General features: G+C 40.9%; 1 protein-coding gene across 1 annotated transcript in view; it reads right to left on the bottom strand.

The window, feature by feature from the left end:
- The window catches only part of PPP1R1C (protein phosphatase 1 regulatory inhibitor subunit 1C), a 54,484-nt gene that overhangs the window by 20,792 nt on the left and 11,398 nt on the right, over nt 1–22,294 (bottom strand). The window contains 2 exon segments of the mRNA XM_075153963.1: nt 8,963–9,023; nt 10,909–10,946. Of these exon segments, the coding sequence (XP_075010064.1) occupies nt 8,963–9,023; nt 10,909–10,946 (99 nt within the window).

The following is a 22,294-nucleotide window of genomic DNA, read 5'->3' as shown; positions in this document are numbered from 1 at the left end:
AAAAATTAGCAGCTACACCAGATGAGAGAGCTTTTTAAACAACATCCTTCTGGCCCATGCAGCTCACAGGAAAATGAATCCCTTTTCAGATCCATACGCTTGCTGCAGTATTTCCTGTGTTTTTCTGATCATGTTCAAACACATAATTCATGCGAGTGTTCAGTCCTAGCTGCGGGCCTGAAAGGATGTGGTTGAAATCTTCAGGCTGCTCATGTTCTTGTCTCCATGCCAAAGCTCTGGTAGATGGTTTTGGGAACTCTGTGTTCCTGCTAAACTGGGCAGTGTCGCATCCCAAGGGGTGAAGGAAGGGAGAAATTATGGAGGGGAGGAGAACCACATGGCCTTCTTTAGAAAATTTTTGCTTTTCAATAAATTCAGACTAATAGGCATCCACTTCAAAAGGAAAAAAAATCAAATCATAAAAAAATCAGACAACATCCCTACCACAAGAAACCCAACACAGATGGTCCCTGAGAATCAGAAGCAAGTTTTCTCTTAGCCTTATTTTGGTCTAACCACAAAAATAAGGACCATGTTGTTCAGAGGCAGAGATACCACAAAGCTAACATACTACTTGGATATTTACTTCGGTCAGAGTGAAACCTGATGGTAGAAAGTGAAATAACTAACATCAAGCTACTGCCCCTGGAAGAGCAGCCTGTGGGAAGGAGCTGCTCTCGAGGAAATCGTTGCATTTTTCAAACCTCCCAGCCCTGATCCCAGGAGAAGTGAATGCGGGTGGTGGGAGCTCTGCTGACGGGCTGCGAGCCCGCGCCTGCTTACGCAGGGTCGCAAGGACCAGCACAGTTGATGGAGTCTTAGCTGGAAGGCCGTGGGATGATTTTGCTGTACCAGCCGCTGCTCAATGCACGGTGGTGCCATTCACGCTATACAAATTCACTATGAACCTTGGGCTTGCCTGTGGCTTGTCATGCTGACTTTTGACAGCTTTGCCTTTTGGGGGTGGAGATTTTTATAAATGAAATCTGACTTCGTGGAGAGGAGACATTAATAGACATAGAGGAACTGTAGAAATATGCAGTTAGATACAAATGCAGAGAAGGCTTTTCTTTTAAAGGTAAATTAAATGAGTCATGAGCCCACATACTATGGAGGCTTTTTGGAAAAATACTGCTTAGAGAGGTACGTTTGTACTTGTACCTGTGTACTTGTCATTAACTGTACCTATCTCCATCTCCAGAAGACCCCAATATAAACAGGGCGAGCTCCCCCACTGTCTCCCCACATGCCAGACCCCCCGGCAGTGCCGTAGGAGGAGCGTGCTCTCCCCAGCGGGGCTGATTCGTGGCACCGAGCCGAGGAAGGGTGAGGACCTAACAAATACACTTGCCCCCGCTGTACGCACGATCCTGCAGCTCCTGCCCAGGAGCCCAGGAGATGTCAAACGCTGAACAGGAGCAGCAGTGGGAGTAGGCAGAGCCTGCTCCCATGTAAACTAGGCCTTCATTTGGTCATCTTGCTTGAGATCAAATTCAGGATTTTAAATGCTTGAGAAGAAGCAAAGGGGCAATTATTATTTATTACAATAGGACTTGCTGGAGTCGCTGTCTGCCATGTGGCTTGGTTGTTAACCTCCAGCATAGAACATGCAGCTAAAGCCAGGAAATAAAGTTTAATGCCCTGCCAAATGACTAGCTTCGTAAGAACCTTACATCTTCTCCTACAAAAATATTATCTTTTCTTCAAAAGCTGTTTCAATTCAGAGCACAACGCTGCCAAAACCTTAGGAATTTCACTATAAATATGTCTTATGATATAAAGTAACCAGAACAACACGTTGCCCATCCTGGGCTTTCTGCTTTGTATTTTAAAATAAGTACTAAGTCTCCCACATTCTCTTTCTATAATATTTTATGGTGTTATCTCTTAAAAGGTTGACTTTTTAATGTCGTCTGTTACTGCTTAGAAGCAATTAATAATATGATGTTTACACTGCTCTATATTTAGTACAACAATGCTTAATAACACTATTTTCAAGTCATAAATGCTGTTTCAAAGACATTTGTAAGATTACCCTTCTATCATAAAAATAAAGTCATATCTTTAAAAAGAGGTCAGCTTAGTATTCATTGCATGAAGATTAAAAAGAACTATCAGACGTGGACTTCATGTTGAACCGAATGAAGTCAGTGGAAATACTTCCCTAGACTTCGGTCCGTGTTGGATCAGGCCCTTAGACCACACGTGGTAACGTAGGGACCAATATTAGTGTTCGACGCAATCTTTTCTTTTTCACACGCCAGGTAATAGTGGCAGATGACAAGTTATAACACAAATATCGCAGTTTTGCTGTAGAGCAGATGTCAAGACTAATCTCTGCTGAACACCTCGGTCTCTCTAACGGTACTGTGGTATTTATTGCAGCCAAGGCCAGAGCCATTTTGAAGCAGAAGCCGCCAGCTGTGTGAAATGAAACGTATTCAAAGCTGCCAACAGTAAGAAATTAAATACAGACTGCGGTGGCATCTGCCAACTCTTTGGGCAGTAGCAGAACGGTGGCAGCCAACTGAACTTGAGATGGCAGCAATCTAATGTATCCCATTCACCAACTCAGTGATTCACTAATTAATTTAGCTCAATTTTTTTTTTAAATTGTATCTACTGTCATCATACTACTGTACAAGTCTGAGGAAGGAGAGAGGAGGATAGAGAGAGTGAGAAAAAGAGACCAAGCACTGGAAGGTAGCATCTTGAAAAATAACAGTACCGTAGCCAGGAAATTTGTTCACGGCCATACTACATTAAGTGGCGTGGTTGCATCGAGGCACAGTCTGACTACGATGTGGGTAAGAATGGCATATAAATGAAGAGAAGAACTAGTTTTGAAACCAAAGCCGCACCTTTCTTTTGTGACGTGGCGAGGCAAAAGGAAAAAATGTAATAATACAAGACTGCAGCATGAATTTTCTTTTCTCAGTGCTTCAGGAGGTCCTGACAGTCGTGGGACTTCCACCCATGAAACTAAATGCACTGATGGCACTTTGTCACATCACAACACATGAACAAACAAGAGCAGCGCACACGAATAATGAGGCTGAGCTTTGCCTTCTGTTACCCAAGAAACAACATACTGAGATAGATCTTCTACCTAAAAAGAATGGATTGAAGAATGGGTGTCACCAGGCTAAAGAAAAGATGCTGCTCCAGGAACACCACAGCTCTGCTAAGGCATTAGAGGAGGACTCGGCCCCAACCGCGGGGACTGCTTCAGCTACTGGACGGTGCCTGCTTTGGTGGAGCCATCCTAGCCATCCGCCCAGTATTTATCACAGCCCTTTAGCCCCCTGGAAAAACAAGGGGGTCTGAAATACGCATTCAGGACTGAGAGGATAGCTGAAAACCATCTCTTTCTCTTGTTCTGGCCTTGTGGCTCATGTGCAGCAGAGTCACGTTAAAAACAAATGGTAGGTGCTTTGTCATCATTGGAAAGATTGGGAAAATGTAATACCCTGAGCCAAAGTGTCTTACCCACATAAGGAAATCCGACTGAGCACCAGCTCAGTCTGTGAATTTTGACAAACCTGGGCTTGATGTTCAGAAAACTGTGTAAGATGTGCTATATTGTGGCTAATATTAATTTCCTAAAAATTAAATTTAAGCCAGTGTATGAAGCAGAAATCACACAAAGACACAGTATTTTTCTTTGTAGTATAATACGATGTTTCCTGTTCTTACTTTGATGTGTTTAGTTAACACTAGAAGCTCTTCATAGAGTCTGCCATATAAGAGGGCAGCCTGTAAAATGATACAAGTTTCTGTAGTCACTGCTTAAGACTTACAAACTTCAGTCCTCTGCCACTTGCAGTAAATTCAGCCTGAGATTTTTGTTCTGTGATGATTCTCGTGGGCCCCGAGCTCAGTGCTTACCACACTAACTATAATCCTTTATGTCTCCAGACTCTATCCGTGTTCCTTGTTAACCTTCAGTCACAAAGTAATGAGATGCAACAGACATCATGAAGCTGGCCTAAGGGGTTACAAATTTGGATGACGGCCACATACTGTACTAATTGCTTCTAATAAATTACATATTTCAGGAGGGACATCATGATTTTAATCATTTATTCTGCATGTTGCTTCCTTTGGAGAGAAGAACAAGCAGGCACTAAACAAGTCGAGCATCAGAAATTCATGGCAGAAGCTAGAAAGAGCTCATTTAATATCAACCGTCATTGTAAATACTAGAATTATGCATGTATCAAATCCCTGGGTCTGAACACTTTGGGAACTGCCAGTGAGTCCTGGTTGTTTTAATGAGTCAAACCAAAATGATGTCTTTGAACGTTCCTTAGATCTATAACAACTCAGATTTAATCCCATTTCAAATGTTGTAGCTGGGGCCTAGCTCAAGAAAAAGTCTTTGTTTCTATGCTAAGAAAAATACATTAAGAGGGGAATTTAAAGGATGTATTTCCCAAAAGGCTGAGAGGGAAAACAGTCAAGTGTACCTTTCACTCCTGTTGGGAAAGACTTTAATTATGATTTGATGGCAGCTAATTGCAAAGATGGTCCAGTGAACACAGAAAACTGCAAGAACTTTCTCTAAAGCCCGCTGAAATTAGTAGGATCTTGATGCTGATCTAAACAGCCTCCTGCAGGGTGAACTAGGATGAGTGAAGGTTTCCTATTTCCCTGACCTCTAGCACACCCACACCAGTGGACTCAATGAAATCCTCAAGCCACTCGGGAACGCACTTCCTTCACGGGGGGAGACTTTGATGGTATCTAAATAGCTGCTAGTATTAATAGCAATGGCTGGTAGAAAATGCGGAGACTTGGGAGCTCTAGGGAGTGATGCAGGTTTGGGAACAGCTCAGGTTGTCTTCTGTTTGTCTTTGTAAACCTTGTTTCCTGTCACCACAGCCTGTGTTTCCTTTCAAGGATGAGCTGATATACCAAACAGAACATGACTATCTAGGTAAAAGGAAACCTGCCTCGGTACAAAGTGCCTTGGGATGGAAAGTTGCAGCTGTAGCTCTGAGACTCAAATGTGCTCTTTTGATTTTCTAGTGGTAATGAGAAGCCAAGGAACCACCATCCCTGAGATAAGTGCAATCTGCTTCTGCCTTGGCAGACTAAGCTGCCTTCCCCTTGGTCCCTCTCTACCTGGGAGGGTTATCATCCCATTTTAGTCTTCTCTCTTGAGTGTGAGGGAAAAAGGGTGACAATTCAGAAAGGCTTCCAGGGGCTCCTCTAACCCACTGACCAGAATAATGAAAATATCTCTAAGGATGCTATTTGTGGGTGGATGGATGGATGGATGGATATTTGTGCTGAAACAGTTGGACTTCTACTTTGTACAGAAGAAAAAAACCAAAGGATTTTTCTTGGTTTTGTCATACAGAACGAGAAGCAGATTAGTAAATAGGAGAAACAGGCCTTACGCAATGAGAATTGACTGCAAAAGATTGCCCTAGGCAAAACTGGTGACTCCTCAAATTGAGAAACCTTCCTCTCATTGTTTTTATAGTGCTTTTCATAGGGAAGTTCAAGCTAACCTCCGCACATGAAGAAGAAGAGCTTAAAGTGAAAGAAAGTGATGGAGATTCAAGATTAGCGTAGTAGAGCATTGGAAGTTATAGCAGGATGAGAGAATTTGAAGTTCAGAAAAAAGCCCAAGAGCAACAGAAGGAAAAAGTGACACAAACAGGGGAAATAGAGGTGATGAATCCTCAGTTAAGGGTGTTGCTAAACCTAGGAAACAATGTGACAAGGGGTAAATCACAACATATTGAAAATACGATGGATTCATTTGGTGCAATCTTCAAATACGGACTTTTGCCAACATTGCATGTTACGTAAGAGTGTGGAATCAACAAACACTAGTGTAGCAGGGTTAGGAAAAGAAATATTTTTGAAAGCAAAATGGAAAATCTCTTTGACATCCACTAGGTTCGGTAATATAATACTAACTAGAACACTGCACTGAGGTGTTAGCTGGTTTGCTGTCTGATTTGCCCTCCAGATTACCACTTAAATCAATAGCTCTCACATTGATTTTTCCAGCACACTGTATTCCAGTAAAAAGAACAATGCTCTGAGATGAGTCAGCTATTTGCTCCGTCTGTAGGGACTCTGGTGCATTTTCATTTAGGAAAATAAAAGCAGGAGCCAAAGTACACACAAGTATATAGTAATAAGAACCTGCCTGTTGCACCATAACATGACACTGGCCCTGTAAACACGTAGGTTTGCCACAGCCATTGTAAGGATGGAACCAAAATATTTGGGGGCAATGTTAGACAAATAATAACACCCTCTTTCAGTTTATGTGACTGGAATGGCAGAGGGGAAAAATATGCCCACATTTAACTAAGAAGGCAATCTCCATATATTTACCATCACATGTAGAACATCAGCAATAATGCATTTTCATTTATTTCAGATATTTGCATATTCCATGTAACACGTACTATAGTCCTGGTACTGTAACTGGTCATCACTGTTGTCTGATGTTGCTTCCACTCATTTTAACCACGTTAACAATTTCCAAATTTGTTTGTAATCACAACATGCAGCTTCATTTACTCTTGCCTTCTTTCTTGCTTAGCCATGAACTCATGAAACCAGCAACTCTTCTCTCACACATTTTGTAATTATTTCAAGGAACTTGCAAGAAGTGCAGCAAAAATGTTTTCAGTTCAAAGAAGAAATAATGATCTCAAGAGCTAATTGGAGATTTGGAGTCAGACTGAAGCATGACTCTCCCCACGGTTTCTCTTGACCAGCTCTCGGCTGCAGGCATAGAGCAAAGCTCATGCCATGGCCCCTCATCTCTCCCACAGCTCTGCGCACGTGGCTCCTGTCTTGGCTTCTGGGCTCTGCACCCTCCTGCGAGCTTGGCTTATTCCTGGGAACTTTGAATTAACAGCAGCTAAAAACTACTAAAATGCCAGAGAAATGTAACAAATGAAAATGTTAGTCCCTCTTTTCCACTGCAAGTTCTGTTTTGTGGAGATTTATTATCTCCATCTTTGCATGTAAGGTACCGGATTACAGTCTGTCCCATCTTCCATCAGTAACAGCCCTGGAGGATACGGAGCAGCCAAAGGGGATGTAAAGGAGGGAGGCTCAGCATGCAGAATCTCATTCTTGACTGTATATTGAAGGCCATATTGTGAATGTACTGAGGGAGAAACAGCCCACAGGAAATAAACATATGTAAAGCTGTGGTAATAGTGTGTAATTATGAAGCCTGTTATTCTGAAAATACTACTGCTGAACATTGCTATCTTCAACTGCTATAAAACTAGAATCATTACAAAACCTCTGTATTTCTCAGTAATGCTTTCACAGCATTGTGTATTTCACATTGCTACATGTTTGCCTCCTAATCTCTTAGTCTAAACAAAATAACATTCATGTTTTCATAACAATGAAGGAGGAATAATGAGTTTTCTACTTCAAGTCATTTTTTAAATAAAAAGGATAGCATTTATGGCAGTTACAGCACAATAAATCTGGAGCAATCCAGTCTGCTTACAGGAAGGGTTGCCAACTTCCAGGTGTCCACCTGTGTATCCGGGAAGACTGTGTATTTTAGGGAGTTAAGGTATCAAGGAGAGGCATTTTGTGCTTCGCTTTGTTCCATTTACAAGATATTTCAGGGTAGTTGTGATCCATCTTGAATCACTTACTTTCCTACTTTCCTACTGTTCCCTGGCAATTAAGTTGATGTAGAAGCAAACTATGCCAGGGTATTAAAAGTAACACTGAGTAGGCTGCAGTCCTTGAGAGGAGATATAAGGACCTGTTTCACAGAGCACTTCCTTTGCACAGCATTTAGTTTAGGCTTGTACAGCAGAATAATGCAGCAGTGAGATCAATAGGTATTATTGCTACCCATGCAAAACTACTTCTTTCCACAAATTATTATAATTGACTGTAATAATCTTATTTCTAATATCCAGTACACAAACTTTAGCCCATTTTGACAAACAGATAGCAAGCCTTGTGTGGCACCTTAGTGATGTTTTAACTGTTGCTAAGACAAGTACTAGAGAACTGAAGCTACAGAATGAGATAGGTAGAACTGGCTGATGTCGTAACCTACCTAACGACAGCGGCAGTATTTCACACGACAAATCAGATACCCTACCTTTTTTGCCAGGTAATAAATTGTGTTAAGCAGAAGGAATGGAAATTGAGACTATTTGTTATCTATCAAGAGACACCTGGCAGGATAGCCTTTGGTCTGCAGTTTGAAAATGATCCTGCACTGACAAGCGTCAGGCTGAAGCGCTGGTGAATCACTATAGCTCTTGCTTCACTGCAAGTATGGTCAAGTCAAACTCTGCTCAGAGTCATTTGAGAAACAAGGCCTAAATGTAGCTGTTCTGATCCCAGCTAATATTCCTGCTACTTTTACGTTCGTTCCTGAAAAGCATGTAAGCCCTTTAAGCATTTACTGAGATTTCTCATTTCCCCTTCTCTTCACAAGAAAGACTTCACACTTCCTATGATCAGACACACAGCCCACAACTTCGGCTATTCTCCTTTTCACAGCTGCCTGGAAAGGGAGGCAGAACATGTGGGAGTGGTTTAAATAAGAAACAGAGAGCTGTATGGAGCCATCACTGCTAAAACGCATGTATTCTAGGAGTTCTCTTCAATGGTTGGGATGGAGTTATCTGTTATCTCAAACTAATAAAAGTATCGAGGCTTTGCAAAAAAAGAAGCTTTTTAAAAAACAATAAATTTGCCACTGCTGCAAGGTGCTGTGGTGAGGATGAATAGATGGCCAGGATCAGGCAGCTGGTCAATGCCAGAGAGTCACTTGGAAGTGTGAAAAGAGCGCTGGCTGAGCATGACCCTTTCACAGCTGTGCTGCTCCCGGGCAGAGCCATTGCTCTCGCCCATGTTTCCTCTGCCAGAGAAGAGGGAAAGCCACGGTGCGAGGGGAGCGTGCCCTGCCAGGGCAGAGACAGTACCTGCACAGTACCTTTGAGGGCAGGCGGGGTGAAGACGCTCTGCTTCCTCTGCTTGGGAGACGCGCTCTGGGACTGGGAGGGACAAACACAGAGAGAGGTGGTAAGAGGCAGGCACGGGGAGAGTCTTCTCTTCATGACAGCTCCGGGCCTTGCCCCGCAGCTGCTTTCAGAGGGTGCACACACCAATCTGAGAAATTCCTAAGAAAATTATATTGCATAAATCTGATGCCAGCTCCCGGGCTCTCATGAACACAGGGAAAACTAAGATTAGATAGAAAAAATATGTGTTTAATGGGCAATTTTTATGGCTCCCAGGCAAAACAGACCCAATACTACTGAAAATTACCCTTCACTCTAAAAAAATATTATTAAGCATAAAATTAAGATAGCCTGTGTTTTTAACAGTCTATGTAACTGATTCTCATAGGGCAAATAAATGTTTACATATATTAAAATAGTTTCAAATTTTACATTAACCAATATTCCAGTTAAATACAGTGTAATGAATGATTATATGTATAGGTAAGGTAGTACTGAAATTATTAATATATAAATTTTTACATAAATAAATGGAAGATCACTCCCCCTGCACTTTTTCAATGTGTTCTATTACTCCTAAAATAATAATTTCAGCAAGCAATCACCCAGCCTTTAACTGGGCCTGATTTAAGTGATATATTTAGCACAGTTAAACTTTTTATGGCCCCAAAATCACATCTATGCACAAAAGATGAATTATTCCAGAGTAATGATAGTAAAATTACACATAGAGTAATAGTAGTATAATTATACCAATGTATAGTTAGCAAAAAATAACCGGAATACATTCCAGTGCTAAAGCAGAGCAACTTGTGCTAAATGAAAGCAGTTAAATTAGTGTCCATGTTATACCAACATGAAATATGTCCATATACAAAGGATAATAAAACTACATAAGGTCACACACATAGCTAGCTTTTGAAGACATATGCACCATATCACATTCCTAAGAAAAATGTTAAAAAAAAGCTGTGTGTAGGCAAGCTTTATTTTTTCTCATCTAATCAATTTTAGTTGTATTTGCTCATAAAGATGTTGCCTTTTCCCAAATATTTGCTAAAAATGCCTCTTTCCCTGAGTACTTTCACTGGTACATAATCTGTGAATTTTAATCAGATCTATTTCTTCAAGGACCATTTGAGACAGCTCTTAAGAAAACTACTTTCACACAAGTATGGCCAATCCTATTACCTTACCTCATCACAATGTATGGAATGATAACATTTATAAATAAAATATTGTCTTCTTTTGAAAGAGAAAGCTATTTATAAACACTATGTGATAGGTTGTTGATCCTCGCCACAGTAAATCTTTATAAGTCTGTATCTGAGTCCAAATTTGAACCAATCAATACTTCCTACTGCTATTTAAAGCGCTGCCTTCTTCTCTGAGCAACGGGTGAAGGAGAAAGAGATCAGGGAATTGCAGGAGGTATGCAAGGGGGGGCTAGAACACAAGATCGGAGGAGCCGACTTTTAATTCTTGTGCAAACAACATCAATGTGCTGCCTGCTGCGGGCTTGGCGAATGATGGGAAGAGGAGAGAGGAGCTTGCAATGCTTTTGTAGACCAGCAGTGATCTGCAGACCCAAAGCAATGCTGGATGGGTTGACCTGGCAGGTCACCTTGGGCCAGGTTTGCTATGATTTGCCAGGGCATGGCAGCAAGGCAGGGGGAAACTTGCCTTTCCCAGTTCCCTGCTACAGGGAGAAGGGAGAGCTGGCAGAGCTGAGATGCAACATAGCTTTACACAGCCCTGGTTTGAAAGTGATGGTTCTTAAAAGGCTGTGTTGCTGAAGATGGTGCAACAATGTAAATAAAAACATTAACAAGGATGAATCAGTGAGTTTCAAAGGGGTTTTAACAATAGACCTGTTTTAACAATAAATATGTTTAAAAAAAAAAAAGATTTCACTTACCTCTGCCTGTGAGATGTTTGTTCTCTTCTCATCTTTTTCTAGAGGAGGAAAAGATATAGAAAGAGAAAAGTCAGTACAAAAGCATTTCTCAGTGCTAACCTTTACAACTCTGCCCTAAACCCTACAGCACTATTGTAAATAAGAAATTACGCTTCTGATTTACAGCTTTTCTTTCTCTTTTGTGTGACTCAGAAAAGCAGAGGCCCTGATTAGCATTCAGACATAAGCACTAAGTCTAAAGCACTTAACTCCCATTTTTTGTCTGTGAATTAACAGCAAGCGATGGCGTGCCTTTAGCAGCAGGTCCTTTGGCCGAGCTCGCAGCAGGGCTCTGCGCTCACCGGTGCCCGTGGGGATACGTGGCTGCTCTGCCCAGGGACTGCGCTTTCTTCTACCGTCAGAAAAGGCTTGGTCGCCAAACGGTGTGCAGCAAACTCACGAAGGGCTCCACTGTACTCAAATAATAATAAGAACTTCACCTCAGTTAAGTTATTAATATACCAATACTGGTACTGAAGAGCACCTAACAGTAATACATAAAATTAGCAAACCAAAGCTGAACAAAGACTAATCTTTCATCTTAAAAGTTTCATGACATTACTGGACTGATTTTTTTCCTGGAACTGCTTATTTTTGTTGCTTTAATTTGCTTTGGACTATAGGCAAGCCAGAAATGGTCAATACTAGAGATTTCTAATGAAAATAAGCATCTCTGAGAACCTGTCTGAACAACTAAGTAAAACGGTATGAAGCAGAGGAGGGTCAAGGATCTTCCTAACCATTGCACTTAACCAGTTTTTGCATGACATTAAATTATTTTTCTACTGTTGTCTTGATGTGGTTAATGGCCAGAAAGTGTCCGTCTTCTGATCATGATTTCCCAAATATTTGATGAAGACCATGTAGGATCTTTGATGCACTGTAGTTTGGAGCTCTAAAATAAAATGCCATTAAAAACAGAGGCATCAATCTCTCACTCTACCAACGCCCCTTCTAAAATTTTCCATTTGCAGATATCACTGCCACTGAGGTGTGGCAGATCTGTAAATGTAGGTCTGAGGGAAGAATTAGGTCTAGGCAATATCACTTCATCTGACTTATTGTCTAGATATTGGCTTCTTGTGGTGTGCTGTGTGTGAGGGGACGAGCCAGTCCAGGCAGACGGATTGCATTTTCTATCATATTTTTTACCATTGTATCTCTGCATCTTGCAAACATTAATTGACTCACTGGATTTTTTCAATGTATATATTTCCCATTACCTTTATATGAAAGACATTCAAATGACTTATACACAAGGTTAGAAGATGTAGTTGAAAACAGTGCTGATTACTAAAGCATGGTCCCACAGGTACAGAATTAGACAGGACAATCAGGAGGCCAGTTCCTGCCATTGACATTTGTATGAACTTTGGCAAGGTGACTAATCTCTTCCTTGACTTCCCTACCTGTAAATAAGTATAGCAGTGCCTATTTAAGTATAGCAGTGTCTATTCACCTTTGTAAAGCATTTTGGGGTATGAAGTTAGACTGGCTAAATGGGTGATTATTTATGTGCCTGTGATCCTTCTTATTTGTTGTATACCAAACAGACAGGGACTTCAATGATTCAACATTGGATTTTTTTTTAGCTCAGGATCCTGGCTCTAGTTTGGAGGCTGAAATTTGAATAAATCAGGAACTTTCAGCAGAGAACAATGAAAAGTAAGTTATGTCCCATTCCTTCCTGAAACTCTAAACTTGCCCAGATTAAAAACATGTTTTGTAAACCCAGGCTGAGGCTTGCATAAGGAACAAAATCTGCAATCAGCAGCTTTGTCGGGTTTCAAGTCTTGTTCCTGAGGATGTGCACAACTCTAAACCTTTGGGCACTAGTTAGAGTGCACACTCTAATTAGCGTTCTTAGTGGGGTGACATTAAACCTATCAGAATTGGAAGGTTTCGAGCCTTTCCTTTCATGCAGCAGCCCTTATATGACAGGGAACTTTGGGAACAAGAACTGGTCCTGTATGGAGTTAGAGAAATCATTCATATCCAGAGGGCAAATAGTGCCAATGAATAGCATCAGACAATGTGGAAATTTAAGAACGACTGACAAAATCACACAAACAAACAGTTTTTCAAATCCAGTAAACAGAGATCAGAAATGAACCTAAAGGAACAAAAGAGACAAACTTGAGGCAACAGACATGAAGTGTTTCAAGTGAGTTGTGAGATGAAGGGAAAGGTACAGCTGGCTGGAGATGCAGTTTGGTCACTGGTACATTTTGACATGCATTTATTTTTGAGGACAGAAAGACCATTGCATGCTTATTTTTGACAGGCATTTTGATGGATAAGACTCAGTAGAGAGTATAGATTTTTCAGGAGAGGTGACAACGAATGGGAACGCGGGAAGCCAAGATCCCTGAGTGCCACAGACTGAGGCAGAGAGTAGAAAATAAACAAAACCTCTTTCTGTAGAGAAGGAAAAGATGAAAGGCAACGGGGACACAGAAGGAAGATAGAAGTGCTTGTGTGTAGCTGAGGTAGTAATGAGAGACAGGGACAGGGGGGTTGTGGCAGAAGTAAAAGGGGGAATTTAGTGGTGACAGAGAGCAGAGCTGGAGTGCAGTGTGGGCTGGAGCTCAGTTGAGCTCTCTGCCTGGGGAAATACTTAGAGCCATCTTGATCTAACTGAAGGATTATATTAATAATTGTGTGAACATTCTTCCTTGGACAAATAGCGTTTTTCCAGTGTAACTTACAATGCTTTGAAAGCAGTCTAAATAAATTAATGAAAGCACATTCTTATAACAGTCTTACTAAGAAAGTGTCCTAGTGAGAGTCAATGTGTGTAGAAATCGATGCTCTTGCTACAACAGGTCAGTTCTGGCATCAAGACGTTACACATAGAAAATCTCTGTCGTAATAGAATTTATGATGAGAATGGAAAGTACAAGGTAAGAACGAACATAATCAGCTAGCTACTGCAAATCAGACATACCCACCTACGGAAGTCAAACAAGCCACGCATTTCCCACTGTTAAATCTCTCTCAAATCCATTGACAATTATAAGCTGAATTTCTTTACTGAACTCTTTCAGCATAAATTCCTCTTGAGAGGGGTCAGGAAATAATTGGAAACTAAATCAGAAGTATCAGACTGTGATATCACTTGATTCACAGGAGAGAATGAAATCCCTGGTTTCTCAGCATCTTTTAGTTCCCATTGCCTACTGTGCAGTCCGGATTCTGCTCACAAAAAAATCATAGTTATATAGAATGAGAAATTTCCTTATCATGTTTATAACTAGGCACTTATATCACGGAGAATGTGAATTCAAGTTATCAGCTATTTCTTTCTTATATGAAACAAAAACCTCAGTAGATAACTTCTCCCTACAGGTTTGCTCTCTTTTTGGGGCCGGGAGGGAAGGAGACTTTTTAATGATGCTCCATTTTCCTCCCTCACAGACCATAACATTGCTCACAGAACACAATACAGCTGTATTACATTTCGAATCTCAACATATGGATTTTTTCCAGTTTAACTTATTCTTGGCTGCTCTAATTAGCTAACAGGAATCTAATTACTCAAGTTATTTCTTGACAGTTTTTGTGGTTTTGTTTTAAACTGGTATAATAGAAATCATATGAAGAGCTGAGAACAGATTTGCACATACCCAAGTTACTGGAAAGTTGAGGTACGTAAAAATAAGACTGGGGCTTTGTTTAGAGGTTTTTTACACCTCTGCTGAGGAAAAAGCAGTTGAGGACTTTCCCTCAACCTGTGCTGGGTGAATAATACCTGAGGCTAGTGTGACCCTTACCTCATGTAGACTGGAGTAGCACCTGGCAAAACACACAGGGTTTCAGGCTTTAGTCAGTGTCCTCAGGAAGAGAAATGGTCCATGTTCATCACTGAAAGGTTCAGTCTAAAGAATATTTCCATCACTCCAGGTATGTACGCAGACTTTCTGAAATGAAGCCTTATTTCTTTAAGGAGAGACACTTCTGAAAGTCCATCTACCTGCACAGAGCCCATTTCAGCATTAGAGCTCTAAGCTTTAGTCTTTACCCAGGGCAAAATCTCACCCACTCGCAGGGGAACCTGCAAGATTTGGCCCGGCTATATTGCTGAAATATGGAGGAAGAACACCAAGGGATTTGTCTCCCACACGCTCTTGTTAGCATAACTCTCTTGAATGTTTATTAGCACAGCCACCCAGCTGAGCTGACATAATAAGCCGAGCTACCCCAAAGGTGTCATCATGTGAGGTCAGAACTGAGTGGAAGGAGGCTGCTTATAGCCAGGATGACAACCGCTTGACGTTGCTGATCGCTCCTCCTGTGAATCTCCACTGTTGTGCAAATGGCATGACCATGCTGGGGGAAGCCTGATGGTCGCTTTAGAATAAGATCAAAATTCATGCGCCTCTCTTCTCCCACTGGATAATGTTAATGCACTTGGAGCAGCTATGCAGGGCAAGAGGTCACCTATTTTACAAGACTTGGCCTCTGATATCACCCATGGGCTCTGCAGTGGAGTCATCCGGCAAAGGCTTATCTCATCCAGCTAAGTACCCTGCTTTCTTTCCCCTTGGCAAAAGCAAATAAAAGCCTTTTCTGTAGAGTTTCAGTCAGGCACTGGAGGACAGAACAGGTCAGAGAGGCTGGTTTTTACACAAAAGAAACTCAGTAAGAGGCTGGTACAATTGTTGGAGAAAGCTCCATGTAGGGAGTTTGGAATTTTCCTTGGGAAAACAAAGCTGAGAAGTTTCAGATAAAAATCACAGGGGGCTGATAGGGCTTTGGATTTGGTTAGTTTTTGTCATAGTGTCTAAATTTTCACTTAAAAATAATAAACACAATACTCTCTAATTGCTCAGATAGTGGAAAGAGCCCATGAGCCACATGTCTGTAACAGGTTTTAGTTAAAGAATGATTTAAACAAAAATGGTTTGAATCTGAAAGAAATGAGCCTGAAGAGAGACTGTAAGGACACAATGTCACGGTTAGTCTGGAGCCTTCTTATAGTCCGGCTCCCACCCCTATATATACAGTGCCACTGGAGAGAGCAAAGTAGGTGAACAGAAGCACGGATCCAGGCTTTCACATGCAAACTTTAGTGCAGAACACCCCAAGCTAGAGACAGAAATCAGATTATGCTACTGCTATGAAATAGTTCAGCCTGTTTAATTACATTTCATTAGTTTTGATAAAGTGTCTCTACGGCCAAACAGTACTATGGCCATGAGCAAAACTTTCTCTCTCAAAAAATGTGAAAGAAATAAACTGATTGCTGACTTCTGATCAATACATTCAATGATGACATACAGTTGGAAAAGAAACATAGTTTTCCTGGCTCTGGCTCCACTTGGCCATCTCCTGTGATGAAGAGGAGGGTGACTTTCTCCTCCTGCTGCAGGATCAGGGAATGCTTGTGTGCTTGGGCAGAGGGTGGCAGAGCTCTGCTCCCAGTCTTGCTGTGTGCTAATTGTGCAAGAAGGCAGATCACCTGTTTCAAAACCTTACATTTAAATGTACAATTTTAGGAACTTAGAAAAAAAACGGATCATTTTCCAAATAATTCTTCATTCTCCTGCCACTTAGTGGCAGGCAAACCTGAAATTTTCTGAAAATTTGGTTTCAGTCATTTCACATTTTGATTTCTTCATCAGTAAAATAAGGATATTTTTAAATCTACCAGCTTGCCTCACTGGTGTTTCACCACTAGCGTTTGTATTCGTCATTGGTATTTATAAAACAAGCTAATTGAAATCTGATTCAAAAATTGGCATAATACTGTTTTGTTTTTTCTGCTATCAAAATTACTTTTTCTTTCCTCCAGAAGACAAACTAAGATCAAAAAATATTTCATGCTCAGCTTTTGCCAGAGTTCTAATTACACATTGCCAGATCAGCTAGCATCTCATGGCTTTTTGCTAAACCACTGAGGTAAGAAATGGAAAAAAGTCCAAAAAGGCAAACATGGAAAATGCTTATGTAGTTAATTGTTTGACTTTTGTTTACTGGTTTTTATTTGCCTGTATCTATCAATGAAAACTTGACTATGGGTATAGATGTAATTACATTTAATTACCAAAAAATATCCAGTAAGCCCTCCTGGTGTGAGTACATGTTTCTGAAAATCTTCACATTGCAAAAACACCTCATTAAACCCCAGTATCCCAGCTGCTGTGGTAAATGTAGCTGGAGGGTCTGCTCCCCTCCTCGGTCAAGTGCTGACAAGAGAGTGCATACATTGCGGTTCTGCTGCATCTCACACACTAATCGGCATCTAAATTACTGCCTGTCCCTTTAGGGAACCCTAATAACAAGATTTGTATAGGAAATATTAATAAAAACATAGGGGAGTGAGGAATTTGTTATACACACAAGCATTTGCATGCTTATTCTATCAGGCGTTTGCAGTTAAGGTATGTAGCATGGGAAAGGTCCTGCGTTACCCTGACAGCACCGTCATCAAGAGACCTCTCATCACTCTGGCTCAGAGGCGATCGTACGGTAGCTTTCCCAGCTAGCTCCTGACTGTAACCAGCCCTTTGTACTTCACTAAAAGGCCACAGGCCAGATAAATCAGCTGTTTGGACATTTAAAATTTTCTTTCCAGGTGAATTAGTCCATTTATATTTACATAGCTCTGTATTTCCCACCTTCAATATTCAAATAGCCATTACTAGTACTGAGAGTAGGGGCAGCAATCTCCTTTGTTAGACCAAATCCTTCCTAATGGTGCTCAAAGTCAACCTCTAAATGAAAAGAACAATCATCCTTTTCGTCCCAACACACACAACATCTGATCCAAGCATCATCTATATCTCCGAACATCATACGGACAGTATCCAAGGACCCACTTTCAACTGCACAGCCATAAGAATATGAAATAAAACCACCTTTCATAAATTACACAGATCAAAGTTTCTTTAAAACGTACATTCTGAGATCATAATCTGGTTTGGAAGAAACTGGAGACATAACAAACCTCAAATGTGAATCTAAATGTATTTGTTTACATCACACAAATCTCAGAGGGGAATCATAGTGCCTGATTCACCACCTTGTTATTCCAGTTTCATGCCAGACTCATGGAAATCAGTCTAGTTTCACTGGAATTAAACGAGAATATAACAGTGATGAATCAGGTCTGCAGCCTTACCACAGAGCAGTCATGAATTATTACAACAAGCACAAAAAATCATCCCTCTCTTAAGCATTTTGTTTTCAACTTTTCATTCTCCGTCCCTACAATACTTGCTAAATATAAATATAAAACAAATTCTAATTAAGTTCCATAAATCAACTATAGCTTCTCAAAATACGCATTGGAAGGGAATTCAAATTTAATTCTTTATTTTCTCCCTTCTTATTAATTAGGACTGAGTTGTTCTGTCTGCCGCCTTGGAGTTACACTTCTGCCTGACCCTGTGGTCTTCCAGCTGCTGCCAACTCTGTGAGGCTCTTTCTGGTACTGTCCTGGCTTTGAATGACAGAACACAAAACAGGCTTTGTGGAAAAACCTGTCATGAGAAAATCCTTCCATGCAGAAGTTTCTTTTCCTCATAGCACAAGAGTCCCTGTTCTGCAGCCCTGCTCCATGAGAGGGTCAGGTGAGCGAGGAGCGTGGAGCAGACCTTCCCAACATGAAGTCCCTCATCCATCATATGGGGACAATTACAGACTTGGGAAGTCTTCCCAGAGAAAGTAATCAACCCAGGGAGAAATATGCTTGAAATAAACATTCTGTTTGGATAACTAATGTAAAGATTGACTTTAAATCACAATATAAACAATGCTAAGCTTGAAGTTGCTTTCTTCTAGTTGCTTTCTAAGCAGCACAAACTCCTCTTTGCTGAAGGAAATGGAGATGGCTTTCAAAGAACAACTGACTAAATAAGAGGAACCAGAAGGAGGTAAGTAAAAGTCTTTTTTTTCCTTTTCATCTCTCAGAAGAGACATTTTCTGGACCCAATATAAATCTCTTACTAGATTACCAGGAACGACTCCGAGATAAACTTTTCATATAATTTGCAGCTGGACTCATGGCATCAGAGCCGGGAGAAACCTCCAGCAAGACCACAGGGTGTCACTGTACGCAGAAGCTCCAGGTCAGGGTCTGCCTCTACGTTGCTTCAGAGCTCCCTTAAATTAACTTGTTCCAAAAGAATACCATTTAGTTAACAGCTTTCCATTTCCAGCACAACAAAGTTGAGTTTGATCACAAATCTGCGCTGCCTGTTACACCCTGACCCTCTGCAAAGAGGAGTTCCGTCGGTGCCCGGCCCAGCGGGGCGTTACGGCGCTGAGCGGTGCTCTGGACAAGATGAGTCCAGCACAGGAGTTCAACACATGTGGAGGGCTGCTCAGTGCAAATACTGTGGCAAACCTACAGTCGGCATCAGCAAAACAAAGCAGGCAAAACAGAATTTTTGAGGGAAGTGAGAGAAAGAAAATCATTTTACCGCTGACTTTATTAGGCCTTAAGCAACAAGAAGTTTTGCCATTGACTTAAAAGTCAAGGTTTTATCCTAGATATATAGTGTGAGTTTGCTGAAAAAAAATGAAAAAAAGACAAAAAAGGAAAACTACTTTCTCATTTAATGAACTAGTTCTAGAGTTAGTGCAACTGGGAAAGAACCATACGTAAACTGGCTTCTTCATCAGAACTCTTGCTCATTATCTAAACTAAGTAATGACAGTCACATTAATATTCACTGCACCTTTGAAAATCCAGGTTAATTCATTCAACCAAGTAAAAATAAGTGAGACAAACTGAAGAAAACTGATCGGTGATGTGAAATTTAAAATCCTTGGCCTATTGGGAAGTTTGATGATGAACTCAAGTCTCAAAATGTGCAATGTAATATTTAAAAGATACCTGATGATATACATATGACTCTCTTTTATGCACATCTATTTAAGATGATTCAAATCTCTCTTTTAGATTGAAATATACATAAGAAACATTCCCTTATTCTTGAAGCAAATAAATGTAAACCAGGATGACACTAATTTTCTGGTGTGAGCCAGAAGGGGAGCCTGACAGCCAGCAGTTCTGGGGGCGCCAGGCGGTGCTGGAGGGCCAAACTGGACCACAAGATGACCTTGGAAAAATAGACTTTCACGGAGATATGGAACAAGGCAAAGGACAAGGACTGGAAAATAGACCTAAAGCACAATGTGGTGTCTCAAAGTTTGTCCAACTGTGTAGAAGGAGAACTCACCTCGTTGTAAGGTTACGTTGACACAGGGTCTATTCTGACACACAAGCAGACGTCAGTAAAGATTACATCTTTGCTGCGCGGAGTAAGGGCAGTTTCCACACTCACAGCATAACCTCACCTGGCCTGAAACCTGACGGTGAAAGAAAAGACTTGCACGAAGGAAACAGGAGGGCAGTGGAGATAAAGATGGCTTTTGAGAGGTTAGAGGAGTGCCAGAGCTGTTGAGTGACTGCCAGCAAATACTCAGAGAAACAAGTTCAAAGAGCAGAAATGTGCCTCTGAAACGAATGTGCCCAAGCAAAACATACTGCCAGACTACTAAATACTTGCAAATAATGGCTACTGTTTTACCAAATGTTACCAAAGCACTTACACAAAAACTTCCCAAATAGCTTGCAATTACTTTGTCCATTACTCAGTCATAACAATGTATTAGTTTGTGAAAACACTTAACATGTTCATTAAGTATTTTCAAATACTTAAGGAAGCTAAGTACCTTGAGAAGACAGTTACCCGGAGTTGTGAATTCGTCAGTAATACTGAATAGTGTTAGTAATGTGTTACTTTCCAGCTGCTTGCTTGCTTTATGTTCAGTCTATGTTCAAATGACATATTGCAGAGGTTGAAGATCTAAATACAACTGGGGCAAAGACCATGAAGAAAAATCTATGGTTACCAGAAATATGATACTAGCTGATCCCCTGATATACGTTTAAACCATTTCCTAATAGCTTCATATGCAGGAATCAATTGTGATGGAAAATGGCTCAGAATTGACCCATCGATCGCAATCTTTGTATCGGAGTTACAGCTGCAATAGCTATCACGGCGAGCAGTTCCTTTCTCGGCTGTGAGCTGTAGGAGTATTCTAAGCTCTAAAATAAAAACCAGCAGCAGCAGCCAAAACTAAAAAAGTCAAACATTTCTTAGCGTGCTATAGCTCATAAAGCCATTAAAAAAAAAAATTGTAGCTGAACAGTTGTGTATTGTACATGCTGGAAAATGACATTTGCCAGGGGAGAAGAAAACAAATACAAAATATAAAACTCTTCTTTAGCCAGTGATTATTACTGCTGCCTTTGCAGCTTCCTTCCTTTTGGAATAATACCTCAAGGATTTCAGTAAGAACGTGTTGTAAAGCTAGTCCTGGCCAACTGCTCACGGCTTGCTTGTGGTTAGAATGCACATGTATAAAGCTCCTCACATACATGTATCATCCTATGCACGAATCAAGTGAGCTACTAATAATAGTACTTCTTGGGGTTTACGACCCTTTTTACAAAAAGAAGATGCAAATACCAGTTTTGTAAATTCATTGTTTGGTTTTCTAAGCTTTCAAAGAGTCAGCAAAAACAAGGTTCCATAATCTCATTCTCACCATCAGCACGACTAGGTAGGGTGAAAAAGACAGGGCAATCATTGTTAACTCAGACTAAGTCAGCTGTAATTTCCAAAGGCATTTTTCAGAATTTCTACTAACCTCACTACATACCAGAGACAGAGGGGACCCTGGGTTTTGTTTTACACATCTCCATCTGTACTGTCACAATTGGAAACACCTCGCTGTGACTCCCATGGAATGAGCTGTTCCACTCCCTCCTGCGGGATATGCTGTACTCATTAAAGCCTAAGTCACACACTAGCATCAGCATTTTAGGAGGCTTGAAAGCACATTTCTAAATAATTACAGCCCTGCTGTCTACTTACTGTATTTCAGAAACAGACAGTAAAAAACTAATGTTGATCTGGATCAAAAAATCTTCTGGATCACAATTCTTTAAAGGGAAAATTCTTTTTTCTTCCCTACCCGCCAATCACTTTTTAGTTCATCAGTACAATTCCACTTCAAAGAGAAAAGGTTATAAAATTGCACTTAGTAATACAAACATATTGCATTCAGATCAGCTGGGCTTGTAGGTTAAATTGCTCCCTGATTCTGTAGCTGTCCTGCAGATCTTAATGTAACAGGGAGAAGGTGGAGCCAGTACTGCAGCCGCATGGTGGCTGCCCCAGAGATGCTATTATGTGGTGGTGGTCAAAGGAAGAGCAGAAAAGGTTCATCCAGAACTTCTTTGCTTTCTGCCACTGTCTGAGAACAGCTATGGCAGGGAAATTCAGAAAGGCTTGAAGGGAATACTATCACCACAGGCCTTTCTCTT

Source organism: Calonectris borealis, chromosome 6 (genome assembly GCF_964195595.1).
Source record: "Calonectris borealis chromosome 6, bCalBor7.hap1.2, whole genome shotgun sequence".
Lineage (NCBI taxonomy): Eukaryota > Metazoa > Chordata > Aves > Procellariiformes > Procellariidae > Calonectris > Calonectris borealis.
Note: the sequence above shows the minus strand (reverse complement) of the source record. Positions and strands in the feature narration are given on the sequence as shown.